Below are 27,229 nucleotides of genomic sequence, written 5' to 3'. Positions count from 1 at the left end.
TTATTGAAGAAGTGAAAGCAGATATGACTTCTGCGGCTCGAAATCTACAAGAAAATGTATTTAGTGAAATTTCGAAAATTTTGTTGAAAATTGGTCTAAAATTAGTCGTATTTTGCATATTTTTCAATGTTTCAAAGGACGATTCTGGAAAAGCCATTCGAGTTATCGAAGAAACGAAAGCGGATATGACTTCTGCGGCCCGAAATCGACAAGAAAATGTATTTAGTGAAATTACGAAAATTTTGTTGAAAATTGGTCGAAAATTGGGCGGATTTTGCATATTTTTCAAGGTTTCAAAGGACGATTCTGGAAAAACCATTCGAGTTATCGAAGAAGTGAAAGCGGATATGACTTCTGCTCCCCGAAATCTACAAGAAAATGTATTTAGTGAAATTTCGAAAATTTTGTTGAAAATTGGTCGAAAATTGGGCGAGTTTTGCATATTTTTTAATGTTTCAAAGAACGATTCTGGAAAAACCATTGAACTTATCGAAGAAATGAAAGCGGGAGTGAATTCTGCGGCCCGAAATCTACACAAAAATGTATTTAGTGAAATTTCGAGAATTTTGTTGAAAATTGGTCGAAAATTGGGCGGATTTTGCATATTTTTCAATGTTTCAAAGGACGATTCTGGAAAAACCATTCGAGTTATCGAAGAAGTGAAGGCGGATATGACTTCTCCGGCCCGAAATCTACAAGAAAATGTATTTAGTGAAATTTCGAAAATTTTGTTGAAAATTGGTCGAAAATTGGGCGGATTTTGCATATTTTTCAATGTTTCAAAGGACGATTCTGGAAAAGCCATTCGAGTTATCGAAAAAGTGAAAGCGGATGTGACTTCTGCGGCCCGAAATCTACAAGAAAATATATTTAGTGAAATTACAAAAAAATTTGTTGAAAATTGGTCTAAAATTGGGCGGATTTTGCATATTTTTCAATGTTTCAAAGACGATTCTGGAAAAACCATTCGAGTTATCGAAGAAGTGAAGGCGGATATGACTTCTCCGGCCCGAAATCTACAAGAAAATGTATTTAGTGAAATTTCGAAAATTTTGTTGAAAATTGGTCGAAAATTGGGCGGATTTTGCATATTTTTCAATGTTTTCAAAGGGCGATTCTGGAAAAACCATTCGAGTTATCGAAGAAGTGAAAGCGGATATGACTTTCGCGGCCCGAAATCTACAAGAAAATATATTTAGTGAAATTTCAAAAGTTTTGTTGAAAATTGGTCGAAAATTGGGCGAATTTTGCATTTTTTCAATGTTTCAAAGGACGATTCTGGAAAAATCATTCGAGTTTTCGAAGAAGTGAAAGCGTATGTGACTTCTACGACCCGAAATCTACAAGAAAATGTATTTAGCGAAATTTCGAAAATTTTGTTGAAAATTGGTCGAAAATTGGTCGTATTTTGTATTGATTTGTGCTTTTCAAAGGACGATTCTGGAAAAACCTTTAGATTTTATTATATTTTTTTCTAAACCAACAATAACACAAACACCTCGGCTAAAAAATAATAATATCGAGATTATTTTCAACAAAAATCCTACGAAAGTGAGACCAGAAAATGAATAAAATCCAAGATTTGCCACATTTAATGTTCAAAATTTGAGCGATTGTCGCCCCTATCAAAGACTCCACACAGGCGATAATATCCCTCAATGCTAAACAAAGACTGTTGTGGTGGTCTGAAACACGAAAGAGGGTGCGAAATCTAAACTCGTGTAAATAATGTCGTGTTAAAAGAGCACCGAAAAACCCCATTATTCGTCTGTCAGGTGAAGGTCAGAATAAAAAAATGGCGACAATTTTAAGAATTATTTTCCAATAAATTTCCGCCGTGTGACTATATATAAATACCATCTCCGTTAACTCTTTATTAAAACTAGAAATAGACTTCCTACGCAGGAGGAAGCTCTCCAAGAAGCAATTAAATTATCGGAAATGCTTGAGCCCCGATGACGATTGCGGAAGCAGGGGAAACTTTGTTATATTAAAACGAATAAAGATATTTTTGAGAAGCAACTGGGCAGAAGTTCGCTCCATTGCCCGCCCTAATTAAAAAATAATTAACAAATTGGCTGGAAGAAAAATAGACGCGGTGCTGCTGCTTTGAAAGCTTGAACACATTATTTACAAAAAGAAAAATTAATAAAGCGACTTATGCTTCATGCGAGTAATTTTTTCATCCCATTTTCTGAACGCTGTGAAAAATTCTTTGTTTCCCTCAATTTCCTCGCTGCTTTTTCGGGCATTTTTTCTTTGTTTTCAAGTATGAAAAATAAATATTACGTACCAAAAAAGCTCCATGCGAGAATTCTGCCAGAATATGTAACTGGATTGTTCTAACAAATGTACATCTTACGTCAATAGTGAATATAAATAGTACACAAGAGATAAAGTTGGACGTGGAATTGTGGAATTTTCTCAGGCATTGTTATCTTGCAAATTTAACTTATCTAGTGTTATTATATTCAAATCTAAATACGCAGTAAAACCAGTTGAGAAAAACTAGCCGCTGACGTTCGAATTATTATCATATTGAATAAAAAATAAAAATAGAACTAGACGATTAGAGAATCACTTAGACTGGTCGTCGCTAGAATGTAGACTTTTCCCGTCGAGCCGCATCTTCCTCCTTCGCATTAAAGCCCCTGTCTGCAATTTCATCTCAACTAATTCCACACGGTCAACATTTACATTAGCAGTCCATTTTGTGGCTAAACTGGCGTGAAATAGAGTGGACTTTTGACCACCTGTCAGCGTCAACACGACAGCATTAAGACGGTCCGAAGTCGAGAAAACTCTTTGAAGCGGTCGTCGATAGATAACTCGTATAAAATACTTTCGGGCGAATTCAAAGCGGACTCACTAGAATCGAGTTGACTTTGGGTACCGAAAACGTTTGTGATGCAAATGTGCAGTTTGGATGAGAGAATATAAATTAGATGCATTCGGAAGTTGGTGTAAGCTTTAATCCCTGACTAGTCGAAACTGGAATCCGAAAGTTGATAATTATAATAATGCAAATTGTCAAACTATAACTTGATAATTCGGCGCGAAATCTCTTTTTTGCAATATTGCAGCTTCTCCAAATAGCTTCCGCAAATATCCGCCAATTTAATGCTAAATACCGTTATAAAGTCGCGCTGAAAGTGCAATTTAAGCAAGAGGTCCACTTTATCCTTTGAACCAACATTTAATTAAGAAACCAAGAGAACACTTTTAATTTAGCTCGGGCAATAGAGACTAAAGCAAATTAGGCAGGCCTCGTTCGAACAATTATTAACTTTCAGTAGATAATGAAAGTTACCGAGGCGAACCATGAATACCCTGTGAATTATCTTTTAGCTGCGGACGTTTCCAGATAATATTCCCTTCTTTGTTATGACCATGACGGAGTGGTTATAAAAAAGCGGAGATTGCAAAAATTTACTCGCTTTTCAATTAGGCGCCGAGTATTAATTTAAAGCCGCGAGCGGCGTGCCGAATATTGCAATTCATAAAAATTATCTATCGAGAAGTGAAAAGTTTTTACTGTAGTGACGATTTTATGTTGAACAGCAAACCTTAACGCAATTTAAAGGGCTAATAAAAAATTTCCCTGACTTTATGGCATCGTTTGGGATCCTTTTTATTGCCCTTACGGCCACATTAATGGCCGTCATTACAATCGCATTCATATTGGTCGCATATTTTTATTAGCCGCGAGCTGGCTAAGTTTTTAATCTTTCGCGTTTTTATTCTTTATGATAATTAACTTTACTGGTCGTTAAATTCGATTCCCCGAAATTTGGAGGTTACGACGACAAACAACACGTCGAACAGTTGATGTGGCGACCGTGAATTTGTAATATACAGGGTGTTTCACTTTTACTACCTCAACGTAAATTGTCTGTCTATAAAACGCTAACCAAAAACTGGCTAATCATCTCCACCAACAATTTGATGACATCATCTCAAAAATTTACATTAGTCTTTTACCGTAGACTTCCAGATTTTTGGAAAAAAATGTGAAAATGCAAAACTGAATGCTGTAAAATCTTGTAGACGTTTTAAGGTTATCGTAATCACGGTAAATCATACTTTAACATTACGTACATCTCTTTACTTTTAACTTATAACTGTTACTTATAAGTCTTATTATAAAAATATATACTAACAAAAGTAATCTTATAATTTTTCGAAAAATTTGAATTTCTTGACCTTAAGGACCAATTTTTTGTTCTTTCATTAATTTGTACAATTTTTCCATTTTCAATGTTTCAGTTTAATAATTTTAGTTTTTTAAGCTTTAATTTTTTGAATTTTTCGGTATTACAATTATTTTTCAGTGTCTCGTTTTTTAATTTTTCGGTTTTTTCAATTTTCGTTTCCCCAATTTTTCAAGTACAGAATTTATGAAACATGGAATCCTCAGAATTTTTATATTCTTCAAACTCTTCAGTCGTCTGAATATTCAGAATCTTCAAAAACTTCAGAATCTTCAGAATCTCTAGACTCTAGAATCTTTAGAACTTTAGAATTTTTAAAAATTTTAGGATTTTTAGGATCTTTGGAATCTTTGGGATCTTTATGAACTTTGGTATTTTTGGGATCTTTAGAATCTTTAGGATCTTCGGAATATTTAGAATCTTCAGAATTTTCATAATCTTCAGAATCCTCAAAATCATCACAATCATCAGAATTTTCAAAATCTTCAGAATCTTCAGAACCTTTAGAATCGTTTGAATTTTTTGAATCTTAGAGTACCAGAACATCCGGAATCTTTGGAATTTCTTAAATTTCAGGAATTTCTGGAATTTTTATAATCTTAAAAATCTTCAGGATTTTCAGCCTTTGAAATACTCAGAATCTCCAGAATATTTTCCATTTTCAATGTTTCGGTTTCAGAATTTTTGTTTCTTCAGCTTTAATTTTTTTTAATTTTTCGATGTTATAATTTTTCAATTTTCGATTTTTCAGATTTTCGTTTTTTAATTTTCCGTTTCCTCAATTTTTCAAGTTTTTGGTTTTTATTTTTCATTTTCCCGATTTTTAAATTTTTATTTGCAGAGTCAATGGAACCTGGAATCTGAGAAAGTTTTATTTCCTTCAAAATCTTCAGTCTTTGTAAATATTCAGGATCTTCAGAAATTTTAGAAAAATCAGAATCTATAGACCCTTTAGAATCTTTAGAACATTAGAATTTTTAAAATCTTTACGATCTCTAGAATTTTTGCGATATTTGGAATCTTTGGGATATTTGGGATCTTTAGAAACTTTAGAATCTTTAGAATCTTAGGAATCTCTGGAGCTTCTGAAATCTCTGGAATTTTCTGAAATCTTTGGAATATTTGCAACCTTTGGAATCTTTGCAATCTTTAGAATCTTTAGAATCTTCAGAATCTTCAGAATCTTCGGAATCTTCAGAATCTTCGGAATCTTCAGAATCTTCAGAATCTTTAGAATTTTCTGAACCTCTATAATCTGTGGAATACTTAGAACTTTTGAATCTTTAGAATTATTTAAATGTCAGAATACCAGATAATCCGAAATCTTTGGAATTTCTGAAATTTCAAGAATTTTAGAATTTTAAAATTTTTTGTGATCTTTGGGATCTTTAAAATCTTTAGGATCTTTAGGATTTTTAGAACTTTTAGAATCTTTGGAATTCTTGGGATCTTCGGAATTTTCAGAATCTTCAGTCTTTAAAATCCTTAGTACCTTTGAGATCTTTAGAATCTTTATAATCTTTGGAATCTCTGGAATCTTTGGAATATATGGAATGTTTAGATTTTTTGAAATCTTTGGAATCGTCAGAATCTTCAAAATCTTTAGAATCTTTAGAACCTTTATAATCTTTATAATCTGTGGAGTGCTTAAAATCCTTCGAATGTTTAGAATTTTTTGGATCTCAGGATACAAGAACATCTTGAATCTTTGGAATTTTTGAAATCTTTAGAATTTTTGTGATCTTTGGGATCTTTACAATCTTTAGGCTCTTTAGAATCTTTGGAATTCTTGGGATCCTTGGAACCTTTGGAATCTTTGGAAACTTTAGAATATTCAGAATCTTCAGAATATTCAGAATCTTTAGAATCTTTGAGAATCTTTAGAATTTTTATAATTTCTACAATCTTTAGAATAAATAGAATTTTTAGAATCCTTAAAATTTTTTACATGTCAGAATACCAGAACATCCGGAATCTTTAGAACATTTATGATTTTTAGAATCTTTAGAATTTTAGGAATCCTTGGAATCTTAAAAATCTCTGGAATCTTCAGAGTTTTAAGAATCTTCAGTCTTTAAAATCTTTAGTATTTTTGGGATCTTTAGAATCTTTGGAATTTCTGGAATCGTTGAAATATTTGGAATCTTTAGATTCTTCGCTATTTTTAGAACCTTCAGAATCGTCAGAATCTTCAAAATCTTTAGAACCTTTATAATCCGTAGAATCGGTGGAATCCCTTGAATCTTTAGAATTTTTTAATCTCAGGATACCAGAAAATTTCGAAACTTTGGAATTTCTGAAATTTCAAGAATTTTAGAATTTTTAAAGCCTTTAGGATTTTTGGGATCTTTAGACTCTTTAGAATCTTTAGAATCCTTGGAATCTTTGGAATTTCTGAAATTTCTGGAATCGCTGGAATCTTCGGAAACTTCAGAATCTTTATAATATTTAGAATCATTAGAATTTTCAGAATCTTTAGTCTTTCATATATTTAGGGTCTTTGGGATCTTTAGAACCTTTAGGATCTTTAGAATCTTTGGAATCTCTGGAATCTTTGAAATATTTGGAATTTTTGGAATCTTTGGAAACTTTAGAATATTCAGAACCTTCAGAATATTCAGAATCTTTAGAATCCTGAGAATCTTTAGAATCTTGAGAATCTTTAGAATTTTTATATTTTCTAGAATCTTTGGAATAAATAGAATTTTTAGAATCCTTTGAATTTTTTAAATGTCAGAATACCAAAACATCCAGAATCTTTATAATTTCTGAAATTTCAAGAATTTTAGAAATTTTAAAATTTTTAGAAATCTTGGGATCTTTAGAATCTTTAAAACCTTTAGGATATTTAGGTTTTTAAATTTTTTAGAATCTTTGGAATCTTTGGAATCTTCGGAATCTTCGGAATCTCTGAAACCTTCAGAGTTTTGAGAATCTTCAGTCTTTAAAAGGATTTTTAGAATCCTTGGAATTTCTGGAATCGTTGGAATATTTGGAATCTTTAGATTCTTTGAAATATTTAGAACTCTTCAGAATCGTCAAAATCTTTAGAATCTTTATAATCTGTAGAATCTGTGGAATCTCTTGAATCTTTAGAATTTTTTTAATCTCAGGATACCAGAAAATTTCGAATCTTTGGAATTTCTAAAATGTCAAGTCTTTAGGATTTTTGGGATCTTTGGGATTTTTAGAATCTTTAGGATCTTTAGGCTCTTTAGAATCTTTAGAATCGTTGGAATCTTTGGAATTTCTACAATTTCTGGATTCTCTGGAATCTTCGGAAACTTCAGAATCTTTAAAATTTTTAGAATCTTTAGAATCATTAGAGTTTTCGGAATCTTTGGAATCTTTAGATTCTTTGGAATCTTTAAAATCTTCAGAATCTTCAAAATCTTTAGAATCATTAGAATCTGGAATTTTTAGAATCTTTAGAAACTTCAGAATCTTTAGAATCTTTAGAATCTTTAGAATCTCTAGAATCTTTAGAATCATTAGAATCATTAGAATCTTTAGAATCTTTAGAATCTTTAGAATCTTTAGAATCTTTAGAATCTTTGGAAATTTTTTGAATCTCAGAAGTCCAGAATATGCGGTATCTTTGGAATTCCTGAAATTTCAGGAACTTCTGCAATTTTTATAATCTTAAGGATCTCCAGAATATTTTTCATTTACATTGTTGCGGTTTCATAATTTTAGTATTTTCAGCTTTAACTTTTTAATTTTTCGATATTACAATTTTTCAATTTTTCATTTTCACAATTTTCTATGACAATTTTTCGTTTTTTTCTTTTTCTCAGGATACCAGAAAATTTCGAATCTTTGGAATTTCTAATATATCAAGAATTTTAGAATTTTTAAAGTCTTTAGGATTTTTGGGATCTTTGGGATTTTTAGAATCTTTAAGATCTTTAGACTCGTTAGAATCTTTAGAATCCTTGGAATCCTTGGAATCGTTGGAATCTTTGAAATTTCTAAAATTTCTGGAATCTTTGGAATCTTCGGAAACTTCAGAATTTTTAGAATCTATAGAATCATTAAAGTTTTCGGAATCTTTAGAATCTTTAGATTCTTTAAAATCTTTAGAATCATTAGACTCATTAGAATCTGGAATCCTTAGAATCTTCAGAATCTTCAGAGTCTTCAGAATCTTTAGAATCTTTAGAGTCATTAGAATCTTTATAATCTTTAGAATCTTTAGAATCTTTAGAATCTTTAGAATCTTTAGAATCTTTAGAATCTTTAGAATCTTTAGAATCTTTAGAATCTTTAGAATCTTTAGAATCTTTAGAATCTTTAGAATCTTTGGAAATTTTTTGAATCGCAGAAGTCCAGAATATCTGGAATCTTTGGAATTCCTGAAATTTCAGGAACTTCTGGAATTTTTATAATCTTAAGAATCTCCAGAATAGTTTTCATTTACATTGTTGCGGTTTCATATAATTTTAGTATTTTCAGCTTTGATTTTTTAAATTTTTCGATATTACAATTTTCCACTTTTCGATTTTTCAATTTTTCATTTTACGATTTTATATCACAATTTTTCTTTTTTTTCTTTTTCCTTTATTTTGTCAATCATTCTTTTGATTTTGTAATTTCTCGTTTATTCAACTTTTCAAATCTTCAATATCTGACTTCCATTCAAGGATTTTCCAATTTTAAAATTTTAAAATTTTGCAATTTTTGAATTTCTCAACTATCCGATTTTCCGATTTTTTTATTTTCATTCAATATTTTGATTTTACAATAGATATTTCGTTTTGCGATTTTGCTTTTTTTCGTTTTTTTCTTAACAATCGAAAAATTAAAAATTGAAAAACTAAAAAATCGAAAAACGTGAATAAGTGGAAAACCGAAAAATTACAAATGGAAGAACTGATGTAAAGAAAAATTAAACAGAAGAAAAACGAATCGAACAATTATTAAATCTAAAAATTGTAGAATCGTCAAAATTGTACATTTGAAAAACTGTAACACTGACAGTTCGAAAAATTAAAACATTGCAACGGAAAAACTGAAGAAACGAAAAACTGAAAACTTAATTTCGAGGAATTGAAAAATTAAATATTGAGAAATTGGAAAATTCAAAATCGAAAAATTGAAAAATCTAATAAATGAAAAAGTATTAAAATCCAATAACTGAAAGTCTTAAAATTATTATTATTATTATTTAAATTGAAAATTTGAAAAATTACAAATCCAAAATTGATGAAACGAAGAATTAAAAAATTATAAAAAACTCTAAAGTTGAAAAATAGAAAAATTGAAAACCGAAAAATTGCAAATCATAAATTAAAAACGAAAAATAAAAAATCCGAAAATAAACAACCTAAAAATTTAAAATCAAAAAATTTCACATTGAAAAAAAGAAAAATTATAAATCAGAACACTGAAACACAGAAAAAATTTAAAGTTGAAAACTCTAAAAATAGCAAATCAAAAAGCTGAAGAAACAAAAATGAAAAATTGAAAAATTCTAGTCAAAAAAGCTCCGGGAGTGTTATTTAGCCACTGGTTTTAACTTTATAGAAGTTATAACAAACAAATTTTTTGTTGGGCTGTAGTTCAAGGACAAGGAAAGTTCTGTCTGAATAACCTTCGACCCATTTTTTCTAGACACTTCGCTTTTATCCGAAATATCGACCCACCTCCCCCAGACAAATTGTGTGCCGATAACTCTCCTTCTCCGATGCGGGCAAAATTAATTAACGTCCCAAGTGTCCATATCGCAATTAACGAAATCCGCTAACGAGCCCTTCCAAATGTTAAAAGTCAAGGCGACAACTTCATGTCTTCACTACGCCGATTAAAACACGCCGAAATTCCTCCCCGTCCGGCAATTTCCGGATCCAGCAAGAAAAGTGGAGTTTGTTTCAATTTCGAAGACATTTGTCGACTCGAACATGCAATTATGCAGGTTTTATGAGCGCGCAGACCTCAACTGTGAACTAAAGTGGCGACCTTTGGGCCATCCAAACTGCCCGAAAGGAATAACTAAACGTTCATTCTGAATTTGTCGAATTTCTTTGCTCCGCTCCCACATATCTCGCTCCCTCCCCTTTATTCTCTTATCTTTCGTCGTGAAAATGTCGGCGCTTTAGTTCAGCCAAAATTCACTTAATAGCATCGAGAGACTGACAGAAAATAAATAAATTTCACAGATACAGACAATGAAGAACAGAAGCTGGAGCTGGTGAAGTGTAAATCGAATACAAGAAGCAGCGGAGAACAATGCCGCTGCTAAATACGTCTTTCGGGGAGCAAGAGCGAGAAGTCGGAGCGGACTGAGGCAGGGGTGATAATTAAAACCCACGCAAGTTGCAGTGTTGGGTTACTAGACTGGGCCCTAATTCGATAGAATGAGAAGTTAGCTTCGAATGGTCTTAGTGAGTTAATTACGAGCAACTAGTTTCGAAAGTTATTGACTCTTCTTGGTGGCATACATTACACTCACTTATAAAGCGCTATTATAAATTCACAAGACTCTTTAGACGAGTTTTAGGGGCTGCTACTGGAAATGGAAACTTTGTTGTTATAATATTATAGCAGTCGTTTACTTAGTTTTATTTTAAATTTTTGAATTTTTGTTTTGTGTTATCGTTTATTTATTTATTTATTTATGTATTCCTGTCTGGCTTCAATAAATTACACGCTATTTTTAAATTATAACGACAGCGATAAAAGCACACGCGTTTTTTAACTGTTTTCAGAATATCTCAGACTTAATTTAAAGAAAATGGAAACCAATTTGCTTTCACTCGAAGAAATCTGTACCAAGTTTTTTCCAAGCAGCTATTTTTTGTGTTGATATCCAGGAACGCAAAAGAAAACTCATTAAAGATACATACCAGCCTTGGATATGTCTATCGCTTCGATAAAACTTGCCCATAAGTTAAAGTTGCTGAAGGTTGACGTAAATTCGTTACGAATTGACTTGTAAATGCCCCTTTATTCTTAATCTTTGGAATCTCTGGAATCTTTGGAATCTTTGGATTCTTTGGAATCATTGTACTCTTTGGAATCTTTAGAATCTTCAGAATCTTCAGATTCAGAATCTTAAGAATCTCCAGAATCTTTGGAATCTTTAGAATCTTTATAATCTTAAGACTCTTCCGAATTCTTCAGCCTTTGAAATACTTAGAAACTCCAGAATCTTTTCCATTTTCAGTGTTTCGGTTTCATAATTTTAATCTTTTCAGGTTTAATTTTTTCAATTTTTGGATATTACAATTTTTCATTTTTCGATTTTTCAGTTTATCGTTTTTTATTTTTTGGATTTTTCAGTTTTTCGTTTCCTCAATTTTTCAAGTTCTTGGTTTTTATATTTCATTTTGCCGTTTTTAATTTTCATTTTCAGAATCTATGGAACTTGGAATCTTCGGAACCTCTATGTTCTTCAAAATCTTCAGTCTTCGAAATATTCAGAATCCTCAGAATCTCTAGACTCTTCGGAATCTTTATAACTTTAGAATTTTTAAAATCTTTAGGATCTTTAAGATCTTTGGCATCTTTGGAATCTTTGGGATCTCTGTGATCTTTGGAATGTTTGGCATTTTTAGAATCTTTTAAGATCTTTAGAATCGTTGGAATCTTTGGAATCTCTGAAATCTCTGGAATATTTGGATTCTTTGGAATCATTGGACGCTTTGGAATCTTTGTAATCTTTAGAATCTTCAGAATCTTCAGAATATCCAGAATCTTTGAAATCTTTAGAATCTTTAGAATTTTTATAATCTTAAAACTCCTCCGAATTCTTCAGCCTTTGAAATATTCAGAAACTCCAGAATCTTTTCCATTTTCAATGTTTCGGTTTCATAATTTTAGTTTTTTAGCTTTAATTTTTTTAATTTTTCGATATTACAATTTCTCATTTTTCCATTTTTCAGTTTCTGTTTTCTAATTTTTCTATTCTTCAGTTTTTCGTTCCCTCAAAATCGAAAAACTCGAAAAACGTGAATAAGTGAAAAACCGAAAAATTACAAATAGATAAACTGAAGAAATGAAAAATTAAACTGAAGAAAAACGGATCGTATCGAAAAATTGGTAAACTGAAAAATTACAAAATCTAAAAATTGTTAAATCGTCAAAATTGTAAATTTGAAAAACTGTAACATTGACAGGGCGAAAAATTAAAAAATTGCAATGGAAAAATTGAAGAAACGAAAAACTGAAAAATCAAATTTCGGGGAATTGAAAAATTAATTATCTAGAAATTGAAAAATTAAAAATCGAAAAATTGAAAAAGTGAAAAATTTTAAAATTTATTATTTTTACATATTTACAATGAAAACTAGAAAATTTACAAATCAAAAATAGAAGAAACGAAGAATTGAAAAATCATGAAACTGAAAAAACGGAAAATTAAGGAATCTAAAAGACATTCGAATCAAAAAATGGAATAATCTAAAAATTGAAAAATTTTCAAATTCAGAAATTTCAAAAAAGAAGGTTGTTAAATCAGAACACCGAAAAACCGCAAAATTGAAAAAATTAATATTAGGGACCCCTTGTCCTACTTTTGAAGTAGTTTAAAAGAATGTCGTGGACCCCTTTTGTTTTGTACTTAAAGAAGTTTGAACGAATCTTGGGGACCCCTTTGTTTTGTTTGTGAAATAGTTTGGAAGAATCTAGGAGACGTCTTGAACCTGATTTTTGAAGTACTTAGTTTAAAGGAACCTCGGGAACGCCTTTTGTTTTGTCTTTGAAATAGTTTGAAAGAAATCCGGAGACCGCTTGTACCTGGTTTTTGAGATCTCAGGGAGAATTTGGTTTTTGAAGTAGTTGAAAGAATGTTGAGATCATTTGCCTTATATTTGCAGTAATTCGAAAGAATCTTCTATTTCACCACCCAAAATACATAAGAATCAGCTGCCAAACTGAAAACAATTTTACAAAAGTTAAAAAATGCAGGCCTGTGTTATTAATGTACAGTATTGGAGCACACTTTTTTTAAATGTATTTTTCAGAATTCTTTTTCCGTTTCTTGGACTTATTTAATTTAAAAAAATGGAAACCCATTTTCTCCCAGTCGAGGAATTCTGGACAACTTTTTCCCAACCGGCCATTTTTTGTGTTGGTATCCAGGAATGCAAAAGAAAACTCATTAGAGATACATACCAGCCTTCGATATGTCTATCGCTTCGATAAAACTTGCTCATAAGTTAAAGTTGCTGAAGGTTGACGCAAATTCGTTACGAATTGACTTGTAAATGCCCCTTTATTCTTAATGTTTATGGACGTGCACAATAGTGCAACCTTTTGTCAGTTTAATGCAACTTTACACGAGTTTGTTAGTGATAGTTTCGTTCCACACTGAAACTGCCATAAATTCGAAAGTAAGGCCTGTACAAAGTTTCATCTTACTACTTTTTCCGGTTTTAGTCGTAATTGTTACAAGAACTCCGATGTTGTATGCATTTCGAACTGATTGTTCATATTTTAGATAAACAACGTTTCCTTCAACCACAAACGATGAGTTGAAATTGTTTAGAATGTTTCCCAGCAAAAGTCCCGGTTTTTGTTTTGAATGGAATGGCTTTCACGGTAGAATCTTGGATAGAGAACGGAAACAGATATTATGGTATATATTGTTACTAATTCCACAAAAGCACGTACTAATGAATGAACAGCTTTCAAGTAGTAGACAAAGGTTATGATGTGTGGGTCGGAACCTTACGGGGAAATATACATTCTAATAAACACAAGATCTTAACTGTAAACGATTTCGATAACGGGAATTTTAATTATATATTAAGTAATTAGTGATAATTTTTTTCTTATAAAAGAAAATTTTGAACTGAGGCACTTTAACCAATGAGGATTTGAGGGTTTTACTAGAATTTGTTGCCAACGCAATTAAATAAAAAGTTGTTGTTGTACCACATTTGATGAGTCATGCTTTGATTTCCATGTTTGTAAGGTACTACCCTGGGGTACTTCATTAATCGTAAGTCAAGACTTCTAAGAAAAAATTTTGAAATCTCTAATAAACATCAAAGATCTTTAGTATCATGAGAAATTCATACGTAAACATAAGCGTAAGCGAGGGAAGTATTGTAATCGAGTTCATCGGACGAACGGCCACATTTTTTTAAGACAAAAAAAATAACAATGTCGGACATCGAGAAATTGACGGTTTTTCTCAAAAAATTCAAAAATCTTATAGAACCTCATATAAAAAATTTGTTCTTGAATTTTTTTTCTGAAAAGTATATTTATAGACAAAAATTTTGAAAAACAAAACAACCCGATAAATCAATTTTTGAAAAAGTTAGTTTTTCGAAAAAAAAGAGCCATTTTTTTGAAAAATTCATTTTTTTTTGGTTGGGTGAAAAATTTTTTAAAAATTCTCAGAAACGTCTTTAGTGGGGTAGAAAAAAATTTCAGCAAAATCGAAAGGAGTCGGGTTCAAAAGTGGCATGGAATGAAGTGGTTTGAAAAAATCTCGGGTTGTTTTGTTTTTCAAGTCTTAGCTTGAAAGAATATTGGGGACGCCTTGTCCTGTTTTTGAAGTAGTTTGAAAGAATATTGGGGACGCCTTATCCTGCTTTTGAAGTAGTTTGAAAGAATCTCAGGGACGCCTTTTGTTTCGTTTTTGAAGTAGTTTGAAAGAATCTTGGGACTCCTTGTCTTGTTTTTGAAGTAGTTTAAAAGAATCTCGGGGACCCCTTTTGGGTTGGTTTTTGAAGAAGTGTGAAAAAAATCTCTGGGACCTCTTGTACCTGGTTTTTGAAGCAGTTTAAAAGTCTTCAGTCTTCGAAATATTCAGAATCTTCAGAAACTTTAGAATCTCCAGAAACTTTATACTCTTTAGAATCTTTAGAACTTTAGAATTTTAAAATCTTAAGGATGTTTAAGATCTTGGGGATCTTTGAAATCTTTATGATTTTTGTGAACTTTGGGATTTTTGGAATGTTTGGGATCTTTAGAATCTTTAGATCTTTAGAATCTTTAGAATCGTTGGACTCTTTGGAATCTTTAGAATCTTTAAAATTTTTTGAATCCCAGAATATCAAAACATCCGGAATCTTTGGAATTTCTTCTTCTTCAGTCTTTGAAAATATTTAGAATCTTCAGAACTTTAGAATTTTCAAAATCTTTAGAACTTTAGAAATTTTAAAATCTTTAGGATCTTGAAGATCTTTGGCATCTTTGCAATCTTTGGAATCTTTGTGAACTTTGGAATTTTTGGCATGTTTGGGATCTTTAGAATCTTCAGATCTTTAGAATCTTTAGATCTTTAGAATCTTTGGAATCGTTGGATTCTTTGGAATCTTTGGAAAGTCTGGAATCTCTGGAATCTTTGGAATATTGGGATTCTTCTGAATCATTGGATTCTTTACAATCTTCAGAATTTCTGGAATCTTTGCGATCTTTAGAATCTTTAAAATTTTTTGAATCTCAGAATACCAAAACATCCGAAATCTTTGGAATTTCTTCTTCTTCAGTCTTTGAAAATATTCAGAATCTTCAGAACTTTGGAATCTCCAGAATCTCTACTCTTTCTAATCTTTAGAACTTTAGAATTTTCAAAATCTTTAGAACTGTAGAATTTTTAAAATCTTTAGGATCTTGAAGATTTTTGGCATGTTTGCAATCTTTGGAATTTTTGTGAACTTTGGGATTTTTTGGAATGTTTGAGATCTTTTGAATCTTCAGATCTTTAGAATCTTTAGATCTTTAGAATCTTTAGAACCGTTGGATTCTTTGGAATCTTTGGAAAGTCTGGAATCTCTGGAATCTTTGGACTATTTGGATTCTTCGGAATCATTGGATTCTTTAGAATCTTCAGAATCTCTGGAATCTTTGCAAATCTCAGAATTCCAAAACATCCGAAATCTTTGGAATTTCTTCTTCTTCAGTCTTTGTAAATATTCAGAATCTTCAGAAACTTTAGAATCTCCAGAATTTCTAGACTCTTTAGAATCTTTAGAACTTCAGAATTTTTAAAATCTTTAGGATCTTTAAGATCTCGGGCTTCTTTGGAATCTTTGGGTTCTTTGTGAACTTTGGAATTTTTGGAAATTTTGAGATCTTCAGATCTTTAGAATCTTTAAAATCTTTAGAATCGTTGGAACCTTTGGAATATTTGGAATCTCTGGAATCTCTGGAATCTTTGAAATCAAGTCTCTGGAATCTTCAGAATCTCTAGAATCTTTGGAATCTATAGAAAAATTTTTTTGAATCTCAGAATACCAAAACATCCGGAATCTTTTGAATTTCTTGTTCTTCAGTCTTTGTTAATATTCAGAGTCTTCAGAAACTTTAGAATTTCCAGAATCTCTAGATTATTTAGAATCTTTAGGATCTTGAAGATCTTTGGCATCTTTGCAATCTTTGGGATCTTTGTGAACTTTGGAATTTTTAAAATTTTTTGAGTATCAGAATACCAAACAATCCGGAATTTTTGGAAATTCTTCTTCTTCTGTAGCCTTTGTAAATATTCAGAATCTTCAGAAACTTTAGAATCTTCCGAATCTCTAGACCCTTTAGAATATTTAGAACTTTAGAATTTTTGAAATCTTTGGGATCTTGAAGATCTTTGGGATCTTGAAGATCTTTGGCATCTTTGCAATCTTTGGGAGCTTTGTGAACTTTGGGATTTTTGGAACGTTTGGGATCTTTAGAATCTTTAGATCTTTAGAATCGTTGGAATCTTTGGAATCTCTGGAATCTTTGGAATATTTGGATTCTGCGGACTTATTGAACTCTTTGAAATCTTTAGAATCTTCAGAATCTTTAGCATCTTTAGAATCTTTAAAATTTTTTGAATCTCAGAATACCAAAACATCCGGAATCTTTGGAATTTCTTCTTCTTCAGTCTTTGTAAATATTCAGAATCTTCAAAATCTTCAAAATTATTAAAATCTTAAAGATCTTTAAGATCTTTGGCATCTTTGGAATCTTTGGGATCTTTGTGAATTTTGGGATCTTGGGAATCTTTAGAATCTTTAAAATTTTTTGAATCTCAGAATACCAAATCATCCGGAATCTTTGGAATTTTTTCTTCTACAGTCTTTGTAAATATTCAGAATCTTCAGAAACTTCAGAATCTTCAGAATCTCTAGACCCTTTAGAATCTTTAGAATTTCAGAATTTTTTTAATCTTTAGGATTTTTAAGATATTTAGCATCTTTGGAATTTTTGGGATCTTTGTGAACTTTGAAATCTTTGGAATGTTTGACATCTTTAGAATCTTTAGGATCTTTAGAACCGTTGGAATCTTTGGAATCTCTGGAATCTCTGGAATTTTTAGAATATTTGGATTCTTCTGAAACATTGGAGTCTTTGGAATTTTTAGAATCTTCAGAATCTTCAGAATTTTCAGAATCTTCGGAATTTTTAAAATCTTTAGTATCTTGAAGATCTTTGGCATCTTTGCAATCTTTGGGATCTTTGTGAACTTTGGGATTTTTGGAATGTTTGGGACCTTTAGAATCTTTAGATCTTTAGAATCGTTGAAATCTTTGGGATCTCTGGAATCTCTGGATTCTTTGGAATATTTGGATTCTTCGAAATCATTGGACGCTTTGGAATCTTTAGAATCTTTAAAAATATTTGAATCTCAGAATACCAAAACATCCGGAATCTTTGGAATTTCTTCTTCTTCAGTCCTTGTAAACATTCAGAATCTTCAGAAACTTCAGAATCTTCAGAATCTCTAGACCCTTTAGAATCTTTAGAACTTTAGAATTTTTTAAATCTTTAGGATTTTTAAGATCTTTGGCATTTTTGGAATCTTTGGGATCTTTGTGAACTTGAAATCTTTGGAATGTTTGACATCTTTAGAATCGTTGGAATCTTTGGAATCTCTGGAATCTTTGGAATATTTGGATTCTTCGGAATCATTGAATTCTTTGGATTCTTTGGAATCTTTAGAATCTTCAGAACCTTCAGAATTTCCAGAATCTTTGGAATCTTTACAATCTTTAGAAATTTTTAATCTGAGAATACCAAAACAAACAGAATCTTTGGAATTTCTGAAATTGCAAGAACTTCTGGAATTTTTAATAATCTTAAGAATCTTCCGAATCTTCAGCCTTTGAAATACTCAGACATTCCAGAATATTTTCTATTTTCAATGTTTCGGTTTCATAATTTTAGTTTTTTCAGCTTTAGTTTTTTCAATTTTTCGATATTGCAATTTTTCATTTTTCGATTTTTTAGTTTTTTGATTATTCAGTTGTTCGTGTGGAAAATTGAAAAGTTACAAATGGAAAAACTGAAGAAATGAAAAATTAAACTTAAGAAAAACGGATCGAATCGAAAAATTGGAAAACTAAAAAATTATAAAGTCTAAAAACTGTAGAATCGTCAAAATTGTAAATTTGAAAAACTTTAACATTGACAGATCAAAAAAACTGGAAAATCAAATTTCGAGGAACTGAAAAATTAAGTATCTAGAAATTGAAAAATTAAAATCGAAAAATTGAAAATTCGAATAAATGAAAAAGTTTTAGAATCCAATAATTGAAAATCGGAAAAATTCTAAAATCGTAGAATTGAAAAAGTGAAAAATTTTAAAAATATATTATTATTTTTACATACTTAAAATAAAAACTAGAAAAATTACAAATCAAAAATTGAAGAAACGAAGAATTGAAGAATTATGAAACTGAAAAAACGGAAAATTATGGAATCTAAAAGAAATTCAAATAAAAAAATTGAACAATGAAAAAATAAATATTCGAGACCCCTACCTTGGGGTACTCAATTAATCGAAAAATTTCAAATTTTGAAATCTCACGTCGCCTTTTGTTTCTTCTTTGAAGCAGTTTAAAAGAATCTCGGGGACTCTTTTCGTTTTGTTTTTGAAATAATTTGAAAGAATCTCGGGGATTTCTCGTCTTCTTTTTGAAGTAGTTTAAAAGAATCTTGGGGACCCCTTTTGTTTCGTTTCTGAAATAGTTTGAAAGAATCTTGGGAATCTCTTCTATTGTTTTTGAAGCAGTTTAAAAGAATCTCGGGGACCCCTTTTGTTTTGTTTTTGAAGTAACTTGAAAGAGTCTCGGGGGCCGCTTGTGCCTGGTTTTTGGGGTCTCAGGGAGAATTTGGTTTTTGAAGTACATAGTTTGAAAGAATGCTTAGATCCTTTGCATTATTTTTGAAGGAATTTGAAAACATCTGTGGAACCCCTTGTATTTCAGCACCCATAATACAAAGAACCAACTGTCAACTGAAAACAATTTTTCAAAAATAAAAAAATGTAGGCCTGTGTTATTAATATGCAGCAATCGAAGCACACTTTTTTTAAATGTATTTTTCAGAATTCTTTTTCAGTGTCTTGGACTTATTTAATTTAAAAAAAGGGAAACCCATTTTCTCCCAGTCGAGGAATTCTCTACAACTTTTTCCCATCTCAACCATTTTTTTGTGTTGGTAGCCAGGAATCCAAAAAAACAAGTCATTTCAAAGTTAGGAAATACGCATATCATTCCCTTGCAGTTGCCTTGGATATATCTATCGCTTCAGTAAAACTTGTTGATAAGTTAAATTTGCTGAAGGCTGACGTAAACACGTGCCTGGTTTTTGAAAAAGACTAAAAGAAGTATTTGAAGTAATTTGAACGAATCTCTGTAACCCCCGATGTTTAATTTTTGAAGTTGTTTGAAGGATCTCGGAGATCACTCGTAATTTATTTTTGAAATAGCTTTTTGTTTATGGTTTTGACATTGTCATCGACCTTCTATCAGGTATGCAAAAATGACTGCTAAATCTACATATCTATATACACGTGCAATATACTATCACTGAGACTAATCTATATTTGTTCATTGCACTATTGTAAAACAAGCTATATAAATGCCTTTGTTCTAGAAACTTTATAACGAGCTTAGCAGCAATCAAAAATGTAAAAAAATCGTGTTAATTCTCGAGGAAAGCTGATGTGCTCATCCCACCCAAAAACATATGACGTCACATCAACATTTTGCGAAGCAATCCGCGATAAAGTTTAACAAAGAAAAATAAAATTAAAATTACAGTGTTTAGGAGAAAGTACGGCATGAACTCTCCTTACATCTTCATTTTAACGTTTTTCTGCTGAACAGTGGTAGAGCAAAAAATTGTTTTATGATCGACTAGACGGTTCGCAGTAGTTTGAGGCAAAATACTCATAGGATTAAATTTTATTCAAGTGATAAGATACGTTCCAAGATTTACACTTTAAACACTATGTAAATAATGCATTAATTTTTATTGTACATAGTCTATGCATGTGGACGGTTTTCAGTTAAAGTACAACCATCATCTAATCAACTTGTCGACTTTAGTCGGATTTCTACACTATCACCATGTATTATGTCATGCAGTTTGCCGTGAAGTTGTTGGTGTTGGTTTCGCTGCAGAGTGCAGTCGCTATAAATTGGAAAAATAATGCCTGCCACAATATTTTTTCGTACTATTTTTCGGCTATTAGTCGTAATTGTTACGAAAATGACGACGTACGGCCAAACGATCTCGTATGTATTTTCGGAGTGGTACTGGTACTTAATCTAGTGATCATATTTTAGCCAAGTATTTCGAAAAGACATGGATACGATACTGAAACATTTACTTTAACAACAGGCGATGGATATGAGTTACATTTGTACCGAATGTCGTCAACAAAATCACAAACCACAAAAATTCCACTTTTTGTTTTACATGGAATAGCTGTCGATGTAGAATCTTGGGTCGACATCGGCAACAGATCTCTCGGTACTATTGATTATTTTTTCACAAATAGTAATAAACTAACGATTGAATAGCTTTCAATTTAGTTGACGGAGGTTATGATGTGTGGGTTGGAACCTTGAGGGGAACTATAGATTCCAGTAAACACAAGACTTTAACAGTTAACGATCCCGAATACTGGAATTTTAAGTACGATTTCTTTGATCATGTTTTCCTTGTAACAGAAAAATTCTAGCTTGGACACTATTACCAACGAGGATTTGAGGATCCAGCTGGAATTTGTTTCCAACGCGACTCAACAGAAAGTTGTTATTGTGGCACATTCGATGGGTTGTACTTTAAGTTTCATGTTTGGTTCGGAATATCCTGATCGAGCTAACCAGTTGATAAAGGGGTTGGTTGCACTGGCACCAGTGGTTTATCTAGACGATGTGCCATTTACAACGTCTGCGTTACTTTGGGCTATGCCATTAATCGTAAGTCACGACTAAATTTGAAAATAAAAATCACGTTCGACTTTTCAGCAAATTTTCAAAGCTCTCAATATCAAAGGTCTTCTATATCACGAAAAATTGGTCCATAGCTTTGAAACGCACGTTTGTAAGTTGTTACCAAATCTGTGCTACTTTCTTGTAAGTACAGCGTCTGGAAAAACCAAGCAGTTTGCTCCTGTAAGTACTAAGATGGTTACAAATTTTCACTGACAGTACTATCCTGTAGGAAGATTTGCTCCTTTTTACTAGTTACTGGCCAAGTGGAGTGTCCGTCTATCAGTTAGAACATTTTCTGCAAATCTCGAAAGACCACAAATTCCAAAAATACGATTACGGCACGCATAAAAATAAGGAAATTTATGGTACTGAAAACCCGCCAGTCTACACTTTAACCAACGTCCAATTTCCCGTATCCTTGTTCTATGGAACGCACGATGTCTTGTTTTTGCAAAAGGTGTGTGGTAATTATTTTCAACATTATCAAAAACACAAATTACAATGTTAATCATACGCTAAGTCTATATTTAGTCCTCAGCGTTGTAAAAACGCTATTAGAGATTACAAAATGTTTTAAATATTTTTTTTTAGAATGTTGACCGATTATTTAACGAACTTGGCAGTAGTCAAAAGTACAAAATTTCTGTTCCGAGAAATGCGGGGCCAGAATACGGTTACTCGCACATCGACTTCCTTTGGTCAAAAAATCTACATAAATTTCTGTATGACGACGTTTTTGAAAAATTGGATTTGATTATTAATGGTAACTAAAGTGGTCGTTAGTGGTTCATTAAAAGTTAGATTTTTAAATCAGTTTGCTCTTTATTACTTAAATTACCCAAGCGTAGCTACTATTTTCATGTTTTGGCGACGTTTCATAGCCACTAGAGTACGAAAAATGTGGTCTCCCGTTTTTTTTTTGAAGATTCTAAGGGTCCCGAGGATTCTGAAGATTCTGAATACTTCGAAGGTTGAAGGTTACAAAAAATTTGAAAACTGAAGATTGTGGCCATTCTAAAGATTATAAAGATTTTAGTCCCAGAGACATTATAGTGATCACAAAAAATCTTTAGACATATTTTAAGTATTAACAAAATTTTTCTTAATAAATTCCAAAGATTCTGAAAATTCTGAAAAGATCAAAGTTTCTAACAATTTTGAAGTTTCTGAAGAATTTAAAAATTATAAAAGTTTGCAATCTTTGCAATCTTTAGAATCTTTAAAAATTTTTGAATCTCAGAAAACCAAAACATCCGAAATCTTTGGAATTTCTTCTTCTTTTTCAGTCTTTGTAATTATTCAGAATCTTTAGAACTTCAGAATTTTTAAAATATTTAGGATCTTGAAGATGTTTGTTATCTTTGCAATCTTTGGGATCTTTGTGAACTTTGGGATTTTTGGAATGTTTGGGATCTTTAGAATTGTTGATCTATGAAATCTTTGGAATCTCTGGAATCTCTAGAATCTTTGGAATATTTGGATTCTCCAGAATCATTGGACTCTTTGAAATCTTTAGAATCTTGAAAAAATTTTTAATCCCAGAATATCAAAACATCCGGAATCTTTGGAATTTCTTCTTCTTCAGTCTTTGAAAATATTCAGAATCTTCAGAACTTTAGAATTTTCAAAATCTTTAGAACTTTAGAATTTTTAAAATCTTTAGGATCTTGAAGATCTTTGGCATCTTTCCAATCTTTGAAATCTTTGTGAACTTTGGGATTTTTGTAATGTTTGGGATCTTTAGAATCTTCAGATCTTTAGAATCTTTAGATCTTTAGAATATTTAGAATCGTTGGATTCTTTGGAATCTTTGGAAAGTCTGGAATCTTTGGAATATTTGGATTCTTCGGAATCATTTTATTCTTTACAATCTTCAGAATCTCTGGAATCTTTGCAATCTTTAGAATCTTTAAAATTTTTTGAATCTCACAATACCAAAACATCCGAAATCTTTGGAATTCCTTCTTCTTTTTCAGTCTTTGTAAATATTCAGAATCTTCAGAAACTTTAGAATCTCCAGAATCTCTAGACTCTTTAGAATCTTTAGAACTTCAGAATTTTTAAAATATTTAGGACCTTGAAGATGTTTGGCATCTTTGCAATCTTTGGGATCTTTGTGAACTTTGGGATTTTTGGAATGTTTGGGATCTTTAGAATTGTTGATCTATGAAATCTTTGGAATCTCTGTAATCTCTAGAATCTTTGGAATATTCGGATTCTTCGGAATCATTGGACTCTTTGCAATCTTTAGAATCTTTAAAAAAATTTTAATCCCAGAATATCAAAACATCCGGAATCTTTGGAATTTCTTCTTCTTCAGTCTTTGAAAATATTCACAATCTTCAGAACTTTAGAATTTTCAAAATCTTTAGAACTTTAGAATTTTTAAAATCTTTAGGATCTTGAAGATCTTTGGCATCTTTGCAATCTTTGGGATTTTTGGAATGTTTGCGATCTTTAGAATCTTCAGATCTTTAGATCTCCAGATCTTTAGAATTGTTGATCTTTGGAATTTTTGGAATCTCTGGAATCTTTGGAATATTTGGATTCTTCAGAATCATTGGACTCTTTGAAATCTTTAGAATCTTGAAAAAATTTTTAATCCCAGAATATCAAAACATCCGGAATCTTTGGAATTTCTTCTTCTTCAGTCTTTGAAAATATTCAGAATCTTCAGAACTTTAGAATTTTCAAAATCTTTAGAACTTTAGAATTTTTAAAATCTTTAGGATCTTGAAGATCTTTGGCATCTTTCCAATCTTTGAAATCTTTGTGAACTTTGGGATTTTTGGAATGTTTGGGATCTTTAGAATCTTCAGATCTTTAGAATCTTTAGATCTTTAGAATATTTAGAATCGTTGGATTCTTTAGAATCTTTGGAAAGTCTGGAATCTCTGGAATCTCTGGAATCTTTGGAATATTTGGATTCTTCGGAATCATTGGATTCTTTAGAATCTTCAGAATCTCTGGAATCTTTGCAATCTTTAGAATCTTTAAAATTTTTTGAATCTCAGAATACCAAAACATCCGAAATCTTTGGAATTTCTTCTTCTTTTTCAGTCTTTGTTAATATTCAGAATCTTCAAAAACTTTAGAATCTCCAGAATCTCTACTCTTTAGAATCTTTACAACTTCAGAATTTTTAAAATATTTAGGATCTTGAAGATGTTTGGCATCTTTGCAATCTTTGGGATCTTTGTGAACTTTGGGATTTTTGGTATGTTTGGCATCTTTAGAATCTTTAGGATTGCAGAATTTTTAGGATCTTTAGAATCTTTAGAATCGTTGGAATCTTTGGAATATTGGGATTCTTCGGAATCATTGGATTCTTTGGAATCTTTAGAATCTTTAGAATTTTTTAAATCTCAGAATAGTAGAACATCCGGAATCTTTGGAATTCCTGAAATTTCAGGATCTTCTGGAATTTTTATAATCTTAAGAATCTTCCGAATCTTCAAACTTTGAAATACTCAGAAATTCCAGAATCTTTTCAATTTTCAATGTTGCGGTTTCATAATTTTAGTTTTTTCAGCTTTAATTTTTTTAATTTTTCGATATTACAGTGTTTCATTTTTCCATATTTCTGTTTCTTGTTTTTGAGTTTTTCCATTTTTCAGTTTTTCGTTTCCTCAATTTTTCAAGTTCTTGGTTTTTATTTTTCATTTTCCCGTTTTTTAATTTTCATTTTCAGAATCTGTGGAACCTGGAATCTTCGAAATCTCTACATTCTTCAGAATCTCTAGACTGTTTGGAATCTTTACAACTTTAGAAATTTAAAATTTTTTGGATCTTTAGGATCTTGGGCATCTTTGGGATCTTTGGAAACTTTGGGATCTTTGGGATATTTGGAATCTTTCGAATCTTCAAAATCTTCAAAAATTTTGAAATCTTTGGAATTTTCAAAAATTTCAGGATCTTCAGTAAATTTAGAATCTCCAAAGACTCTTTCGAATCTTTAGAAAATTTTTAACATCTTTAGGATTTTAAAGACTTTTGGCATCTTCGGAATCTTTGGAATCTTTGTGAACTTTGAAATTTTTTGAGTGTTTGGGATCTTTAGAATTTTTAGAATCGTTGGAATTTTTTTAATCTTTGGAATCTTTGAAATCTCTAGAAACTGGAATATTTGGATTCTTCGAAATCATTGGACTCTTTGGTATCTTTAGAATCTTCAGAATCTCTAGAATCTTTGGAATCTTTAGAATCTTTACAATTTTTTTAATCTCAGAACACCAGAACATCCGGAATCGTTGAAATTTCTGAAATTTCAGGAAGTTCTGGAATTTTTCGAATTTTCGCCTTTGTAATATTCAGAAACTCAAAATATTTTCCATTTTCAATATTTCGGTTTAATTTTTTAAATTTTTCGATATTACAATTGCTCATTTTTCAATTTTTCTGTTTCTATTTTTTAATTTTTCGATATTTCACTTTTTTGTTTCCTCAATTTTTCAAGTTAAATTAAAAATCGAAAAACTCGAAAAACGTGAATAAGTGGAAAATCGAAAAATTACAAATGGAAAAACTGAAGAAATAAAAAATTAAACTGATGAAAAACGGATCGAATCGAAAATTTGGAAAACTGAAAAATTATAAAATCTAAAAATTGTAGAATCGTCAAAATTGTAAATTTGGTAAAACTGACAGATAAAAAAAAATGGAAAATCAAATTTCGAGGAATTGAAAAATTAAGTATCTAAAAATTGTAAAATTAAAAACCGAAAAATTCAAAATTCGAAAAAATGAAAAAGTTTTAAAATCCAATAATTGAAAATCGGAAAAACTCTAAAATCGTAGAATTGAAAAGGTGAAAAATTTTTAAAGTTATTATTATTTTTACATATTTAAAATGAAAACTAGAAAAATTACAAATCAAAAATTGAAGAAACGAAAAATTTAAAAATCATGAAACCGAAAAATGGGAAATTAAGGAATCTAACAGAAATTCAAATCAAAAAATTGAATAATCTAAAAATTTAAAAATTTTAAAATACAAAAATTTTCAAAAAGAAGTGTTGTTAAAGCAGCACACTGAAAAACCGAAAAACTGAAAAAATAAATATCAGAATGTCGGAGACCCCTTCTGTTTTGTTTGTGAAATAGTTTGGAAGAATCTAGGAGACTTCCTGAACCTGATTTTTGAAGTAGTTTAAAGGAATCTCGGGAACGCCTTTTGTTTTGTCTTTGAAATAGTTTAAAAGAATCTCGGGGACCCCTTGTCTTGTTTTTCAAGTAGTTTAAAAGAATCTGGAGGACCCCTTTTGTTTTGTTCTTGAAGCAGTTTGAAAGAATCTTGGGGATTTCTTGTCTTGTTTTTGAAGTAGTTTAAAAGAATCTCGAGGACCCCTTTTTTCCGTCTTTGAAGCAGTTTGAAAGAATCTCGGGGAGGCCCTTTGTTTCTTTCTTGAAGCAGTGTACAAGAACATCGGGGAGTTTTCTTGTATCTGGTTTTTGAAGTAATTTGAAAGAGTCTCGGGGACCGCTTGTGCCTGGTTTTTGGGGTCTCAGAGAGAATTTGGTTTTTGAAGTACATAGTTTGAAAGAATGCTAAGATCCTTTGCATTATTTTTGAAGTAATTTGAAAAAATCTGTGGGACCCCTTGTATTTCAGCACCCATAATACAAAGAACCAACTGTCAACTGAAAACAATTTTTCAAAATTTAAAAAATGTAGGCCTGTATTATTAGTATGCAGCAGTGGAAACCCATTTTCTCACAGTCGAGGAATTCTGTACAACTTTTTCCCATCCCAACCATTTTTTTGTGTTGGCATCCAGGAATTCAAAAAAACTGCTAAGTCATTTCAAAGTTAGGAAATACGCATATCATTCCCATGCAGTTGCTTTGGATATATAT

General features: G+C 31.0%; 2 protein-coding genes across 2 annotated transcripts in view; both read left to right on the top strand.

Moving 5' to 3' along the window:
* Window positions 1-27,229, top strand: part of LOC135136119 (somatostatin receptor type 2-like) — a 356,309-nt gene that overhangs the window by 255,525 nt on the left and 73,555 nt on the right. The window lies entirely within an intron of this gene.
* LOC135136406 (lysosomal acid lipase/cholesteryl ester hydrolase-like) lies at window positions 20,434-22,355 on the top strand. Its single transcript, XM_064065660.1, has 7 exons — window positions 20,434-20,668; window positions 20,720-20,906; window positions 20,957-21,071; window positions 21,118-21,358; window positions 21,407-21,553; window positions 21,603-21,830; window positions 21,965-22,355. Exons 1-7 carry the CDS (start codon window positions 20,501-20,503, stop codon window positions 22,142-22,144), a joined length of 1,266 nt encoding a protein of 421 aa, XP_063921730.1. The 5' UTR covers window positions 20,434-20,500; the 3' UTR covers window positions 22,145-22,355.

This window comes from Zophobas morio, unplaced genomic scaffold (genome assembly GCF_036711695.1).
Source record: "Zophobas morio isolate AGI-343-1 ecotype UQ-CSIRO unplaced genomic scaffold, CSIRO_AGI_Zmor_V1 ptg000026l, whole genome shotgun sequence".
In the NCBI taxonomy this organism is placed as follows: domain Eukaryota; kingdom Metazoa; phylum Arthropoda; class Insecta; order Coleoptera; family Tenebrionidae; genus Zophobas; species Zophobas morio.
This window is presented reverse-complemented; position numbering and strand designations above follow the sequence as displayed.